The following is a 15534-nucleotide window of genomic DNA, read 5'->3' as shown; positions in this document are numbered from 1 at the left end:
TGTTTGAAATTAGTTTTGTAGACAAAAATATAATTGTGTCACCATATTCATATATTTCATTATAAAACTAAAATTTTATTTAAAAAAAAAAAAGTTTTTGAAATTGATGACTTGGACCAAATAATAAAGAAAAGCAGCCAATAAGTGTCCAACATAGATGGGAACTCCTTCAATACTGTTTAAAAAGCATCCCAGTGTGATACCTCAAGAAGTTGGTTGAGAAAATGTCAAGAGTACATGTCTGCAAATTCTAGACAAAGGGTGACTACTTTGAAGATGCTCAAATATAACACAGTTTTGATTTATTTTGGATTTTGTTTAGTCACAACATAATTCCCATAGTTCCATTTATGTTATTCCATAGTTTTGATGACTTTACTATTATTATAAAATGTGGAAATAAATTATAATAAAGAATGAGTAAGTGTTTCAAAACTTTTGACTGGTAGTGTATGTCAGAAACAAAATTTGTGCCTAAAAAAAAAATAATCTTGTAAAATGACTTAAAAAAAACACTGCAAAAAACATTTTCTTTATCAGTATTTTTGCCTAGTTTTCTAGTAAAAACATTTAAACATCCCTAAAACAAGCTACATTTACCTGGAAAGCAAAATACTGTAGCTTGAGATAATAAGAATTTCAGAGAATATGTATGAATTAAGTTTATTTTTCTTACCCCATTGAAAAATTGTTTATGTCCTATTTCAAGCAAAAAATAAAATACAAATAATAATTATAATAATGAGGTTTGTCCTTTAAAAAAAATAAAAAAATAATAATAATTGCCAATGAGGTAAAAAATAAATTATAAAATTAAATTCATTAAATTGAAAATGTATATAATTCTTACCCCATTGACAAATTGTATTTGTCCTATTTTATGCACACACACATAAAAAAAAAAAAAAAAGATTTATTCTTAAAACAAGAAAAAACATGTTGCCAATTGTGATAAAAAAATATATAAAATAAAAAATTATATTAAAAATTTATAATTCTTACCCCATTGACAAATTATTTTGTCCTATTTTAAGCATAAATAAAAATAATAATAATAAATGAGGTTTGCCCTTTAAAAAAAAAAAAAAAAAAAAAATTGCCAATGAGGTAAAAAAAATATTATAAAATACAATTATTTAAATTGAAACTGTATATAATTCTTACTCCATTGACAAACTGTTTTTGTACAGTTTTAAGCATAAATATAAAAATAAGTTTATTCTTAAAAAAAGAAAAGAAAAAAAGCTGCCAATGGGGAGACATTTTTTTTTTTTTTTTTTTTTGATTAAATAAAAACTATATATTTTTTACCCCATCTAAAATTGTTTTGTTTTATTTTAAACATAAAAAAATAAAAAAAAAAAATAAAAAAAAAAATATAATACAAAAATATATTTATATATTTCTTATCCCATTGACAAAAAGCATAAATCGAACAATATTTAATAAAGTGCATGCGTAAAAAAAAAAAAGAAAAAGTTAAATTATATATACACTGAACAAAAATATAAATGCAACATGTTTCATGAGCTGAAATAAAAGATCCCAGAAATTTTCCATACGCACAAAAAGCTTATTTCTCTCAAATTTTGTGCACAAATTTGTTTACATCCCTGTTAGTGAGCATTTCTCCTTTGCCAAGATAATCCATCCAACTGACAGGTGTGGCATATCAAGAAGCTGATTAAACAGCGTGATCATTACACAGGTGCACCTTGTGCTGGGGACAATAAAAGGCCACTAAAAAATTTGCAGTTTTGTCACACAACACAATTCCACAGATGTCTCAGGTTTTGAGGGAGCGTGGAATTGGCATGCTGACTGCAGGAATGCCCACCAGACCTGTTGGCAGAGAATTTAATGTTCATTTCTCTACCATAAGCCGCCTCCAACGTCGTTTTATAGAATTTGGCAGTACGTCAAACCGGCCTCACAACCGCAGACCACGTGTAACCACGCCAGCCCAGGACCTCCACATCCGGCTTCTTCACCTGCGGGATCGTCTGAGACCAGCCACTCGGACAGCTGATGAAACTGTGGGTTTGCACAACCGAAGAATTTCTGCACGAACTGTCAAAAACCATCTCAGGGAAGTTCATCTGCGTGCTCGTCGTCCTCACCAGGGTCTTGACCTGACTGCAGTTCGGTGTCGTAACCGACTTCAGTGAGCAATGCTCACCTTCGATGGTCACTGGCATGCTGGAGAAGTGTGCTCTTCATGGATGAATCCCGGTTTCAACTGTACCGGGCAGATAGCAGACAGCGTGTATTGCGTCGTGTGGGCGAGCGGTTTGCTGATGTCAACGTTGTGAACAGAGTGCCCCATGGTGGCGGTGGGGTTATGGTACGGGCAGGCATAAGCTATGGACAACAAACACAATTGCATTTTAGCGATGGCAATTTGAATGCTCAAAGATACCGTGACTAGATCCTGAGGCCCATTGTCGTGCCATTCATCCGCCGCCATCACCTCATGTTTCAGCATGATAATGCACGGCCCCATGTCGCAAGGATCTGTACACAATTCCAGGAAGCTGAAAATGTCCCAGTTCTTCCATGGCCTGCATACTCACCAGACAAGTCACCCTTTGAGCATGTGTACGACAGCGTGTTCCAGTTCCTGCTAATATCCAGCAACTTCGCACAGCCATTGAAGAGGAGTGGGACAACATTCCACAGGTCACAATCAACATCCTGATCAACTCTATGAGAAGGAGATGTGTCGTGCTGCATGAGGCAAATGTTGGTCACACCAGATACTGACTGGTTTTCTGATCCACGCCTCTACCTTTTTTTTTTTTTTTTAAGGTATCTGTGACCAACAGATGCATATCTGTATTCCCAGTCATGTGAAATCCATAGATTAGGGCCTAATGAATTGATTTCAATTGACTGATTTCCTTAAATGAACTGTAACTCAGTAAAATCTTTGAAATTGTTGCATGTTGCGTTTATATTTTTGTTCAGCGTGTGTGTGTGTGTGTGTGTGTGTGTGTGTGTGTATATACATACATACAGGGTTGGGAGGGTTACTTTTGAAATGTATTCCACTACAGATTACAGAATACATGCTGTAAAATGTAATTTGTAATGTATTCCGTTAGATTACTCAAGGTCAGTAATGTAATCTAAATACTTTGGATTACTTCTTCAGCACTGGTAGATTTTTTCACTCGTTTTGACTATAAAAACTCTGCAGTACAGTAAGACAAAATACACGTTAAAAATACATTCTCTGAAAAACCGAAATATCTTATGCAGTGTTGTTTCTAAAACAAGATTAATCAAATTGATCTCGTTTTAAGGAGTTTTAGATATTTTTACAGGAAAACAATACAAAAATTATTATCAAGAATAAGATTTTTGCCCTAATATCAAAGGTCTTACTAGAAAAATAGAAATTATGATCCAAAGTGAATTTTCTTGATAAAAATATGATCGTGTCTGATAACACGTGCATGTAAAATGTCTAGAAATAGCATTTTAACTTAGCGTAAAGCTAACAATTTACACAAGGTTTATTTCTGTTTCTTCTGCTCCAAACTTACTTCAAACTTACTTCTCTGTCTGCTCGTATGAATGTAACACATCATAAGAAAGTGTTTCACCGCTGTTCAAATGCACTTTGGATCGCATCATTTATATGTATAAATGTTTTCCATCTGAAAGGACTAAATATTAAATGAAAAAATGACAATAAAATGCAAAGTAATCTGTTCAGTAATCTAAATACTTTTTGAATGTAACTGTATTCTAATTACCAATGATTTAAATTGTAACTGTAGAGGAATACAGTTACTTATATTTTGTATTTTAAATATGTAATCCCATTACATGTATTCCGCTACTCCCCAACACTGTGTATGTATATATATATATATATATATATATATATATATATATATATATATATATATATATATATAAATATAATATAAAAGTAAAAATCAATTCTAAAATAAAATTACACATATATATTGTATAATCATTTAAAAAAGTACTTGTGGGTATTTTCTCTGAAAACAAGTCATATCTTACACAAACTTTCTTCTCAAGTAAATGCATCTTGTTTTAAAAGGAAATGATAAAGAAGCTTCTTTTTTGGAGTGAAAAGAAAAGTTGCTCACGGGCAAGTTCTCTTTCTGTTGAAGAGCAGCTTTTTTCTTCCAGAGTCTCTCTCTCAGTTCAGCTACTCTTTTGTCCATGGCAGCCACCTCGAGGTTCCTCTTGTTTAGATTGTCTCTCTGCTGCTGGAGTTTGCCACTCTGCTCCTGATTCAACTTATTCCTCAGCTGAAGAAACAGTGACATTGTTTGAACAAAAGAGGGACTGTGGGATTTTGTGTGTGAGGCTACGATTTACAACTGTAATCTTACATTTTACTCATTACAGTTAATGTGTCCTGTTTATTATTGGATGCATACTGTAGGTAGATAAGCCTTATGGGCCAGAACATCAAAGGTGTTTTATTAAAAAAGGGTCATAACATTACAATTCTTTACAAAAAGCCCCCACCTCCATCCACTCAGATCATATGCTAAGCTGCAAAATTGGCTCATTCAAAAATCATCATGGTAATAACATGACATTTACATACCAAAGTTTATTAGTATTATGTACTGTACTGAGCATGCCCAGATGAATGTCAGTGTGAACAATAAGTATCCAGAGGTCAGCCAATCACAAAAGATGTAATTAACATATAGAAGTATCAAAGGTACAGTAGCAAAAATAGCTGTTAACAGCGTGTCCTAACCAGGCAATGTTGCAAGATTCCAGCTAGAAGTAATTAGTTTCAATATGAGTAAATTTACTACCTGAAGCTCTTTATACAGTCGCTCTAGTTCTCCAGTGGAGCTCGGTCCAGCCTCGAGAGGCATGTCTACTTTACCGCCACGTAACATCTCCAGTTGTCGGCTCAACTCCTCCACCCGGCTCACAGCCACCACCAGCTCCCTCTGCTTCTGCTGGAACAGACCGTTCATCTGCTCAATTTCCTCCACTAGACAGAGAGAGAAAACAATGGAGGAATATTCTTCACTTGTTAATTAAGTTCTCATGGCCAATAGTATGATCATTTGTTATTGTCTCCCTTTATTAATGTGGTCACTAATGGCATTTTATATAACAGAAACAGTAGAATAACACGTTTGCATCAGTGGGCAAATAGACCACAACAAATGACATGTTCGTAAATGATCTTAAAACATTTTTCATTATAAAATATAAACAAATTTCAAGCCTTCAAATTATGTACTTCAATACAGATCATAATTAAAGAAAATTAAGATTATTCACGGGAAAACCTAATTATCTGACCAAACTGATACACTCGGAAAAATTAAGTCTTTGGTGTTCAGAGTGGTTGTTAGCTCATTGCTATGCGGTTGCTAAGGTGTTCAGAGTGGTTGTTAGCTCATTGCTACGCGGTTGCTAAGGTGTTCAGAGTGGTTGTTAGCTCATTGCTATGCGGTTGCTAAGGTGTTCAGAGTGGTTGTTAGCTCATTGCTATGCAGTTGCTAAGGTGTTCAGAGTGGTTGTTGGCTCATTAATACACAGTTGATAAAATGTTCTGTGTGGTTGTTAGCTCATTGCTACGCGGTTGCTAAGGTGTTCAGAGTGGTTGTTAGCGCATTGCTACGTGGTTGCTAAGGTGTTCAGAGTGGTTGTTAGCTCATTGCTACGCGGTTGCTAAGGTGTTCAGAGTGGTTGTTAGCTCATTGCTATGCGGTTGCTAAGGTGTTCAGAGTGGTTGTTAGCTCATTGCTACGCGGTTGCTAAGGTGTTCAGAGTGGTTGTTAGCTCATTGCTACGCGGTTGCTAAGGTGTTCAGAGTGGTTGTTAGCTCATTGCTATGCGGTTGCTAAGGTGTTCAGAGTGGTTGTTAGCTCATTGCTACGTGGTTGCTAAGGTGTTCAGAGTGGTTGTTAGCTCATTGCTACGCAGTTGCCAATGTGTTCTGAGTGGTCGTTAGCTCATTGCTACGTGGTTGCCAATGTGTTCTGTGTGGTCGTTAGCTCATTGCTATGCGGTTGCTAAGGTGTTCAGAGTGGTTGTTAGCTCATTGCTACGGGGTTGCTAAGGTGTTCAGAGTGGTTGTTAGCTCATTGCTATGCGGTTGCTAAGGTGTTCAGAGTGGTTGTTAGCTCATTGCTATGCAGTTGCTAAGGTGTTCAGAGTGGTTGTTGGCTCATTAATACACTGTTGATAAAATGTTCTGTGTGGTTGTTAGCTCATTGCTACACGGTTGCTAAGGTGTTCAGAGTGGTTGTTAGCGCATTGCTACGTGGTTGCTAAGGTGTTCAGAGTGGTTGTTAGCTCATTGCTACGCGGTTGCTAAGGTGTTCAGAGTGGTTGTTAGCTCATTGCTATGCGGTTGCTAAGGTGTTCAGAGTGGTTGTTAGCTCATTGCTACACAGTTGCTAAGGTGTTCAGAGTGGTTGTTAGCTCATTGCTATGCGGTTGCTAAGGTGTTCAGAGTGGTTGTTGGCTCATTAATACACAGTTGATAAAATGTTCTGTGTGGTTGTTAGCTCATTGCTACGCGGTTGCTAAGGTGTTCAGAGTGGTTGTTAGCACATTGCTACGTGGTTGCTAAGGTGTTCAGAGTGGTTGTTAGCTCATTGCTATGCGGTTGCTAAGGTATTCAGAGTGGTTGTTAGCTCATTGCTATGCGGTTGCTAAGGTGTTCAGAGCGGTTGTTAGCTCATTGCTACGCAGTTGCTAAGGTGTTCCGTGTGGTTGTTAGCTCATTGCTACGTGGTTGCCAATGTGTTCTGTGTGGTTGTTAGCTCATTGCTACACGGTTGCTAAGGTGTTCTGTGTGGTTGTTAGCTCATTGCTACGCGGTTGCTAAGGTGTTCAGAGTGGTTGTTAGCGCATTGCTACGTGGTTGCTAAGGTGTTCAGAGTGGTTGTTAGCTCATTGCTACGCGGTTGCTAAGGTGTTCAGAGTGGTTGTTAGCTCATTGCTACGCGGTTGCTAAGGTGTTCAGAGTGGTTGTTAGCTCATTGCTACACAGTTGCTAAGGTGTTCAGAGTGGTTGTTAGCTCATTGCTATGCGGTTGCTAAGGTGTTCAGAGTGGTTGTTGGCTCATTAATACACAGTTGATAAAATGTTCTGTGTGGTTGTTAGCTCATTGCTACGCGGTTGCTAAGGTGTTCAGAGTGGTTGTTAGCACATTGCTACGTGGTTGCTAAGGTGTTCAGAGTGGTTGTTAGCTCATTGCTATGCGGTTGCTAAGGTGTTCAGAGTGGTTGTTAGCTCATTGCTATGCGGTTGCTAAGGTGTTCAGAGCGGTTGTTAGCTCATTGCTACGCAGTTGCTAAGGTGTTCCGTGTGGTTGTTAGCTCATTGCTACGTGGTTGCCAATGTGTTCTGTGTGGTTGTTAGCTCATTGCTACACGGTTGCTAAGGTGTTCTGTGTGGTTGTTAGCTCATTGCTACGCGGTTGCCAAGATGTTCAGAGTGGTTGTTAGCTCATTGCTACGCGGTTGCTAAGGTGTTCAGAGTGGTTGTTGGCTCTTTAATACACAGTTGATAAAATGTTCCATGTGGTTGTTAGCTCATTGCTACGCAGTTGCCAATGTGTTCTGTGTGGTGGTTTGCTCATTGCTACGCGGTTGCTAAGGTGTTCAGAGTGGTTGTTAGCTCATTGCTACGCGGTTGCTAAGGTGTTCAGAGTGGTTGTTAGCTGATTGCTACGCGGCTGTTAAGGTGTTCAGATTGGTTGTTAGCTAATTGCTACGTGGTTCCTAAGGTGTTCAGAGTGGTTGTTAGCTCATTGCTACGCAGTTGCCAATGTGTTCAGGGTGGCTGTTTGCTCATTGCTACGCGGTTGCTAAGGTGATCAGAGTGGTTGTTAGCTCATTGCTACGCGGCTGCTAAGGTGTTCAGAGTGGTTGTTAGCTAATTGCTACGCGGCTGTTAAGGTGTTCAGAGTGGTTGTTAGCTCATTGCTACGCGGTTGCTAAGGTGTTCAGAGTGGTTGTTAGCTCATTGCTATACGGTTGCTAAGGTGTTCAGAGTGGTTGTTAGCTCATTGCTATGCAGTTGCTAAGGTGTTCAGAGTGGTTGTTGGCTCATTAATACACTGTTGATAAAATGTTCTGTGTGGTTGTTAGCTCATTGCTACGCGGTTGCTAAGGTGTTCAGAGTGGTTGTTAGCGCATTGCTACGTGGTTGCTAAGGTGTTCAGAGTGGTTGTTAGCTCATTGCTACGCGGTTGCTAAGGTGTTCAGAGTGGTTGTTAGCTCATTGCTACGCGGTTGCTAAGGTGTTCAGAGTGGTTGTTAGCTCATTGCTACGCGGTTGCTAAGGTGTTCAGAGTGGTTGTTAGCTCATTGCTATACGGTTGCTAAGGTGTTCAGAGTGGTTGTTAGCTCATTGCTATGCAGTTGCTAAGGTGTTCAGAGTGGTTGTTGGCTCATTAATACACTGTTGATAAAATGTTCTGTGTGGTTGTTAGCTCATTGCTACGCGGTTGCTAAGGTGTTCAGAGTGGTTGTTAGCGCATTGCTACGTGGTTGCTAAGGTGTTCAGAGTGGTTGTTAGCTCATTGCTACGCGGTTGCTAAGGTGTTCAGAGTGGTTGTTAGCGCATTGCTACGCGGTTGCTAAGGTGTTCAGAGTGGTTGTTAGCGCATTGCTACGCGGTTGCTAAGGTGTTCAGAGTGGTTGTTAGCGCATTGCTACGCGGTTGCTAAGGTGTTCAGAGTGGTTGTTAGCTCATTGCTACGCGGTTGCTAAGGTGTTCAGAGTGGTTGTTAGCTCATTGCTACGCGGTTGCTAAGGTGTTCAGAGTGGTTGTTAGCTCATTGCTACGCGGTTGCTAAGGTGTTCAGAGTGGTTGTTAGCTCATTGCTACGCGGTTGCTAAGGTGTTCAGAGTGGTTGTTAGCTCATTGCTACGCGGTTGCTAAGGTGTTCAGAGTGGTTGTTAGCTCATTGCTATGCGGTTGCTAATGTGTTCAGAGTGGTTGTTAGCTCATTGCTATGCGGTTGCTAAGGTGTTCAGAGCGGTTGTTAGCTCATTGCTACGCAGTTGCTAAGGTGTTCCGTGTGGTTGTTAGCTCATTGCTACGTGGTTGCCAATGTGTTCTGTGTGGTTGTTAGCTCATTGCTACACGGTTGCCAAGATGTTCAGAGTGGTTGTTAGCTCATTGCTACGCGGTTGCTAAGGTGTTCAGAGTGGTTGTTGGCTCTTTAATACACAGTTGATAAAATGTTCCATGTGGTTGTTAGCTCATTGCTACGCAGTTGCCAATGTGTTCTGTGTGGTTGTTTGCTCATTGCTACGCGGTTGCTAAGGTGTTCAGAGTGGTTGTTAGCTCATTGCTACGCAGTTGCTAAGGTGTTCAGAGTGGTTGTTAGCTGATTGCTACGCGGCTGTTAAGGTGTTCAGATTGGTTGTTAGCTAATTGCTACGCAGTTGCCAATGTGTTCAGGGTGGCTGTTTGCTCATTGCTACGCGGTTGCTAAGGTGATCAGAGTGGTTGTTAGCTCATTGCTACGCGGCTGCTAAGGTGTTCAGAGTGGTTGTTAGCTCATTGCTACGCGGTTGTCAAGATGTTCAGAGTGGTTGTTAGCTCATTGCTACGCAGTTGCTAAGATGTTCAGAGTGGTTGTTAGCTCATTGCTACACGGTTGCCAAGATGTTCAGAGTGGTTGTTAGCTCATTGCTACGCGGTTGCTAAGGTGTTCAGAGTGGTTGTTGGCTCTTTAATACACAGTTGATAAAATGTTCCATGTGGTTGTTAGCTCATTGCTACGCAGTTGCCAATGTGTTCTGTGTGGTTGTTTGCTCATTGCTACGCGGTTGCTAAGGTGTTCAGAGTGGTTGTTAGCTCATTGCTACGCAGTTGCTAAGGTGTTCAGAGTGGTTGTTAGCTGATTGCTACGCGGCTGTTAAGGTGTTCAGATTGGTTGTTAGCTAATTGCTACGCGGTTCCTAAGGTGTTCAGAGTGGTTGTTAGCTCATTGCTACGCAGTTGCCAATGTGTTCAGGGTGGCTGTTTGCTCATTGCTACGCGGTTGCTAAGGTGATCAGAGTGGTTGTTAGCTCATTGCTACGCGGCTGCTAAGGTGTTCAGAGTGGTTGTTAGCTCATTGCTACGCGGTTGTCAAGATGTTCAGAGTGGTTGTTAGCTCATTGCTACGCAGTTGCTAAGATGTTCAGAGTGGTTGTTAGCTCATTGCTACGTGGTTGCCAAGGTGTTCAGAGTGGTTGTTAGCTCATTGCTACGTGGTTGCTAAGGTGTTCAGAGTGGTTGTTAGCTCATTGCTACGTGGTTGCCAATGTGTTCTGTGTGGTTGTTAGCTCATTGCTACGCAGTTGCCAAGATGTTCAGAGTGGTTGTTAGCTCATTGCTACACGGTTGCTAAGGTGTTCAGAGTGGTTGTTGGCTCATTAATACACAGTTGATAAAACGTTCCGTGTGGTTGTTAGCTCATTGCTACGCAGTTGCCAATGTGTTCTGAGTGGTCGTTAGCTCATTGCTACGCGGTTGCTAAGGTGTTCAGAGTGGTTGTTAGCTCATTGCTATGCAGTTAATAAGGTGTTCAGAGTGGTTGTTATCTCATTGCTACGCGGTTGCTAAGGTATTCAGAGTGGTTGTTAGCTCATTGCTATGCAGTTGCTAAGGTGTTCAGAGTGGTTATCTCATTGCTACGCGGTTGCTAAGGTATTCAGAGTGGTTGTTAGCTCATTGCTACGCAGTTGCTAAGATGTTCAGAGTGGTTGTTAGCTCATTGCTACGTGGTTGCCAAGGTGTTCAGAGTGGTTGTTAGCTCATTGCTACGTGGTTGCTAAGGTGTTCAGAGTGGTTGTTAGCTCATTGCTACATGGTTGCCAATGTGTTCTGTGTGGTTGTTAGCTCATTGCTACGCGGTTGCTAAGGTTTTCAGAGTGGTTGTTAGCTAATTGCTACGCGGCTGTTAAGGTGTTCAGAGTGGTTGTTAGCTAATTGCTACGTGGTTGCTAAGGTGTCAGTGGTTGTTAGCTCATTGCTACGCGGTTGCTGAAGTGTTCCATGTGGTTGTTAGCTCATTGCTACATGGTTACTAAAGTGTTCCGTGTGGTTGTTAGCACACTGCTACACAGTTGCTAAGGTGTTCAGAATGGTTGTTAGCTCATTGCTACGCAGTTGCTAAGGTGTTCAGGGTGGTTGTTAGCTCATTGCTACGTGGTTGCTAAAGTGTTCAGGGTGGTTGTTAGCTCATTGCTACGCGGTTGCTAAGGTGTTCAGAGTGGTTGTTAGCTCATTGCTATGCGGTTGCCAAGATGTTCAGAGTGGTTGTTAGCTCATTGCTACACGGTTGCTAAGGTGTTCAGAGAGGTTGTTGGCTCATTAATACACAGTTGATAAAATGTTCCGTGTGGTTGTTAGCTCATTGCTACGTGGTTGCCAATGTGTTCTGTGTGGTTGTTAGCTCATTGCTACGCAGTTGCCAAGATGTTCAGAGTGGTTGTTAGCTCATTGCTACACGGTTGCTAAGGTGTTCAGAGTGGTTGTTGGCTCATTAATACACAGTTGATAAAACGTTCCGTGTGGTTGTTAGCTCATTGCTACGCAGTTGCCAATGTGTTCAGAGTGGTCGTTAGCTCATTGCTACGCGGTTGCTAAGGTGTTCAGAGTGGTTGTTAGCTCATTGCTATGCAGTTAATAAGGTGTTCAGAGTGGTTGTTATCTCATTGCTACGCGGTTGCTAAGGTATTCAGAGTGGTTGTTAGCTCATTGCTATGCAGTTGCTAAGGTGTTCAGAGTGGTTATCTCATTGCTACGCGGTTGCTAAGGTATTCAGAGTGGTTGTTAGCTCATTGCTACGCAGTTGCTAAGATGTTCAGAGTGGTTGTTAGCTCATTGCTACGTGGTTGCCAAGGTGTTCAGAGTGGTTGTTAGCTCATTGCTACGTGGTTGCTAAGGTGTTCAGAGTGGTTGTTAGCTCATTGCTACGTGGTTGCCAATGTGTTCTGTGTGGTTGTTAGCTCATTGCTACGCGGTTGCTAAGGTTTTCAGAGTGGTTGTTAGCTAATTGCTACGCGGCTGTTAAGGTGTTCAGAGTGGTTGTTAGCTAATTGCTACGTGGTTGCTAAGGTGTCAGTGGTTGTTAGCTCATTGCTACGCGGTTGCTGAAGTGTTCCATGTGGTTGTTAGCTCATTGCTACATGGTTACTAAAGTGTTCCGTGTGGTTGTTAGCACACTGCTACACAGTTGCTAAGGTGTTCAGAATGGTTGTTAGCTCATTGCTACGCAGTTGCTAAGGTGTTCAGGGTGGTTGTTAGCTCATTGCTACGTGGTTGCTAAAGTGTTCAGGGTGGTTGTTAGCTCATTGCTACGCGGTTGCTAAGGTGTTCAGAGTGGTTGTTAGCTCATTGCTATGCGGTTGCCAAGATGTTCAGAGTGGTTGTTAGCTCATTGCTACACGGTTGCTAAGGTGTTCAGAGAGGTTGTTGGCTCATTAATACACAGTTGATAAAATGTTCCGTGTGGTTGTTAGCTCATTGCTACGCAGTTGCCAATGTGTTCTGTGTGGTTGTTTGCTCACTGCTACGCGGTTGCTAAGGTGTTCAGAGTGGTTGTTAGCTCATTGCTATGCGGTTGCTAAGGTGTTCAGAGTGGTTGTTAGCTCATTGCTATGCGGTTGCTAAGGTGTTCAGAGTGGTTGTTAGCTCATTGCTACGCAGTTGCTAAAGTATTCCGTGTAGTTGTTAGCATATTGCTATACAGTTGCTAAAGTGTTCAGAGTGGTTGTTAGCACATTACTGCAAAGTTGCTAAAGTGTTCTGTGTGGTTGTTAGCATATTATTATGCAATTGCTAAAGTGTTCAGAATGGGTGTTAGCTCATTGCTACGCGGTTGCTAAAGTGTTCTGAGTGGTTGTTAGCTAATTTCTACGCGATAGCTAAAGTGTTCTGTGAGGTCGTTAGCACATTATTATGCAATTGCTAAAGTGTTCAGAATGGGTGTTAGCTCATTGCTACGCGGTTGCTAAAGTGTTCTGAGTGGTTGTTAGCTAATTTCTACGCGATAGCTAAAGTGTTCTGTGAGGTCGTTAGCACATTTTTATGCAATTGCTAAAGTGTTCAGAATGGGTGTTAGCTCATTGCTACGCGGTAGCTAAAGTGTTCTGTGTGGTTGTTAGCACATTATTATGCAATTGCTAGTGTTCAGAGTGGGTGATAGCACATTGCTACGCAGTTGCTAAAGTATTCCGTGTGGTTGTTAGCACATTGCTACACAGTTGCTAAAGTGTTCAGAGTGGTTGTTAGCACATTGCTTTGCAGTTGCTAAAAGTTCAGAGTGGTTGTTAGCACATTGCTACACAGTTGCTAAAGTGTTCCGTGTGGTTGTTATCACATTGCTAAGCGGTTGGTAAAGTGTTCAGAGTGGTTGTTAGCACATTGCTTCACAGTTGCTAAATTGTTCCGTGTGATTGTCAGCACATTGCCATGTGATTGCTAAAGTGTTCAGTGTGGGTGTTAGCTCATTGCTGTGTAGTTGCTAGTGTTCAGGGTAGTTGTTAGCACATTGCTACGCAGTTACTAAAGTAGTCCGTGTGGTTGTTAGCACATTGCTATGCGGTTGCTAAAGTGTTCAGTGTGGGTGTTAGCTTATTGCTACGCGGTTACTTAAGTGTTCAGAGTGGGTGTCACCACAATGCTACGCAGTTGCTAAAGTGTTCTGTGTGGTTATTAGCACATTATTATGTGATCACTAAGGTGTTCAGAGTGGTTGCTAGCACATTGCTATGTGGTTGCGAAAGTGTTTACAGCGGTTGTTAGCACATTGCTATGCAGTTTCTAAAGTATTCAGAATGGTTGTTAGCACATTGCTATGTGGTCCAAGTCCTATCTTGGACTCAAGATGGCGCCGAGTATGGCTGCTGCGTTGCGAGCTCCGACACAACATGGCAGTGTTTTGTTTGTTTTGTTCACAATTCTTATGTTTTTTGTCTTGGATGTTGTTTGCCTTATTTTCTACGATAGACAAACACTTTTGGACATTGTTTCTGCAATTTCACACCGTAAACCGGACTTCAAATTCCTCAATGCCGACCCGCTGTTTACAAACTTGCAAGCGGAGCCCTTTGTCTGGGCAGTCCGGACACGGAAACGCAGGAGGAAAAGGGGAAACAGAGCAGGCGTTCTCTTCAGAGTAAGACGCTGCGCAAATCGACCCCCACTACCCAGTATTCTACTGGCAAATGTTCAGTCTCTGGATAACAAGCTCTGTGAGCTGAAAGCGCGGATCTCTTTCCAATGAGAGACGAGGGACTGCTGCATTATCTGCCTAACAGAAACTTGGATGTCTGCAGAGATTCCAGACTCAGCCATTGAACCCGCGGGGTTCTCCGTGCACCGAGCGGACAGAGCGAAAGACCTCTCAGGTAAAAGCAGAGATGGTGGTGTATGTTTTATGATCAACAAGTCCTGGTGTGATCAGAGGAACGTACATTCTATCAAGTCTTTCTGCTCTCCTGATCTGGAATTTCTCATGCTTCTGTGTCGACCATTCTGGCTACCGAGGGAATTCACAGCGGTCATTGTCACAGCTGTGTACATTCCCCCACAAGCCGACACAGAGTGGGCAATCAAGGAACTGTATGGGAGTATAAGTGAGCAGGAAACCGCGCACCCTGAGGCCGCGTTCATTGTGACCGGGGACTTTAATAAAGCCAGTTTCAAATCAGTCGCACCAAAATACCACCAGCACATTAGTTTCAACACACGAGGGGACCGGGTTTTGGACCACTGCTACTCTCCCTTCCGGGATGGCTACAAATCCCTCCCCCGCCCACCATTTGGCAAATCGGACCACTCTTCCATTCTGCTTCTGCCCGCTTACAGGCAGAAACTGAAACAGGAAGCACCCACCCTCAGAACGATCCAGTGCTGGTCGGACCAATCAGACTCTACGCTACAGGACTGTTTTGATTACACGGACTGGGAAATGTTCTGGTCCGCCTCTGATGACGACATCGAGCTTTACGCTATCAGCGTAAAGTGTTTCATCAAAAAGTGCGTGGAGGACGTAGTTCCGACCAGAACAATATGGATCTACCCGAACTAGAAGCCATGGATAAATAGTGATGTTTGCGCGGCACTTAATGTGCGGACCTCCGCTTTCAATTCTGGGAACGCGGAGGAGCATAAACAAGCCACATCAGAACAGCAAAACGCCAGTACAGAAACAAACTTGAAGGAAAGTTTAACACCACCAACTCTAGAAGCATGTGGCAGGGAATTAACATCATCACGGACTTTAAAGGGAATAAAAACTCCGCCATGAACACCGCTGCCTCTCTCCCGGATGAGCTAAATACTTTTTATGCTCGTTTTGAGGGAAATAACACCGCCCTCGCGGAGAGAGCTCTCGCGGCCGAAGCTACAGAGGTTAGTTCACTCTCCGTCTCTGTAGCGGATGTAACCCGATCCTTACAGACATTTTCAACCTTTCCCTCTCTTTGTCTGCAGTCCCCACATGCTTTAAAACATCCACCATTGTGCCTGTTCCAAAGCAATCAAAAATAACT

At 41.8% G+C, this 15534-nt stretch overlaps 1 protein-coding gene and 1 long non-coding RNA gene across 2 annotated transcripts in view; one reads left to right on the top strand and one right to left on the bottom strand.

Annotated features, from left to right (window-relative positions):
* LOC127438353 (apoptosis-stimulating of p53 protein 2-like) overlaps positions 1-15534 on the bottom strand; it is a 49495-nt gene that overhangs the window by 11477 nt on the left and 22484 nt on the right. Inside the window, exons 7-8 of the mRNA XM_051693878.1 lie at positions 4818-5002; positions 4128-4292 (exon numbers count right to left, since the gene is read on the bottom strand). Coding sequence (XP_051549838.1) covers positions 4128-4292; positions 4818-5002 — 350 coding nt within the window. The remainder of the gene's footprint in view (positions 1-4127; positions 4293-4817; positions 5003-15534) is intronic.
* On the top strand, positions 8088-8898 carry LOC127438371 (uncharacterized). Its single transcript, XR_007896728.1, has 3 exons — positions 8088-8147; positions 8234-8319; positions 8707-8898. It is a non-coding gene; the product is annotated as an uncharacterized LOC127438371 (long non-coding RNA).

This window comes from Myxocyprinus asiaticus, chromosome 49, assembly GCF_019703515.2.
Source record: "Myxocyprinus asiaticus isolate MX2 ecotype Aquarium Trade chromosome 49, UBuf_Myxa_2, whole genome shotgun sequence".
NCBI classification, from domain to species: Eukaryota; Metazoa; Chordata; class Actinopteri; order Cypriniformes; family Catostomidae; genus Myxocyprinus; species Myxocyprinus asiaticus.
Note: the sequence above shows the minus strand (reverse complement) of the source record. Positions and strands in the feature narration are given on the sequence as shown.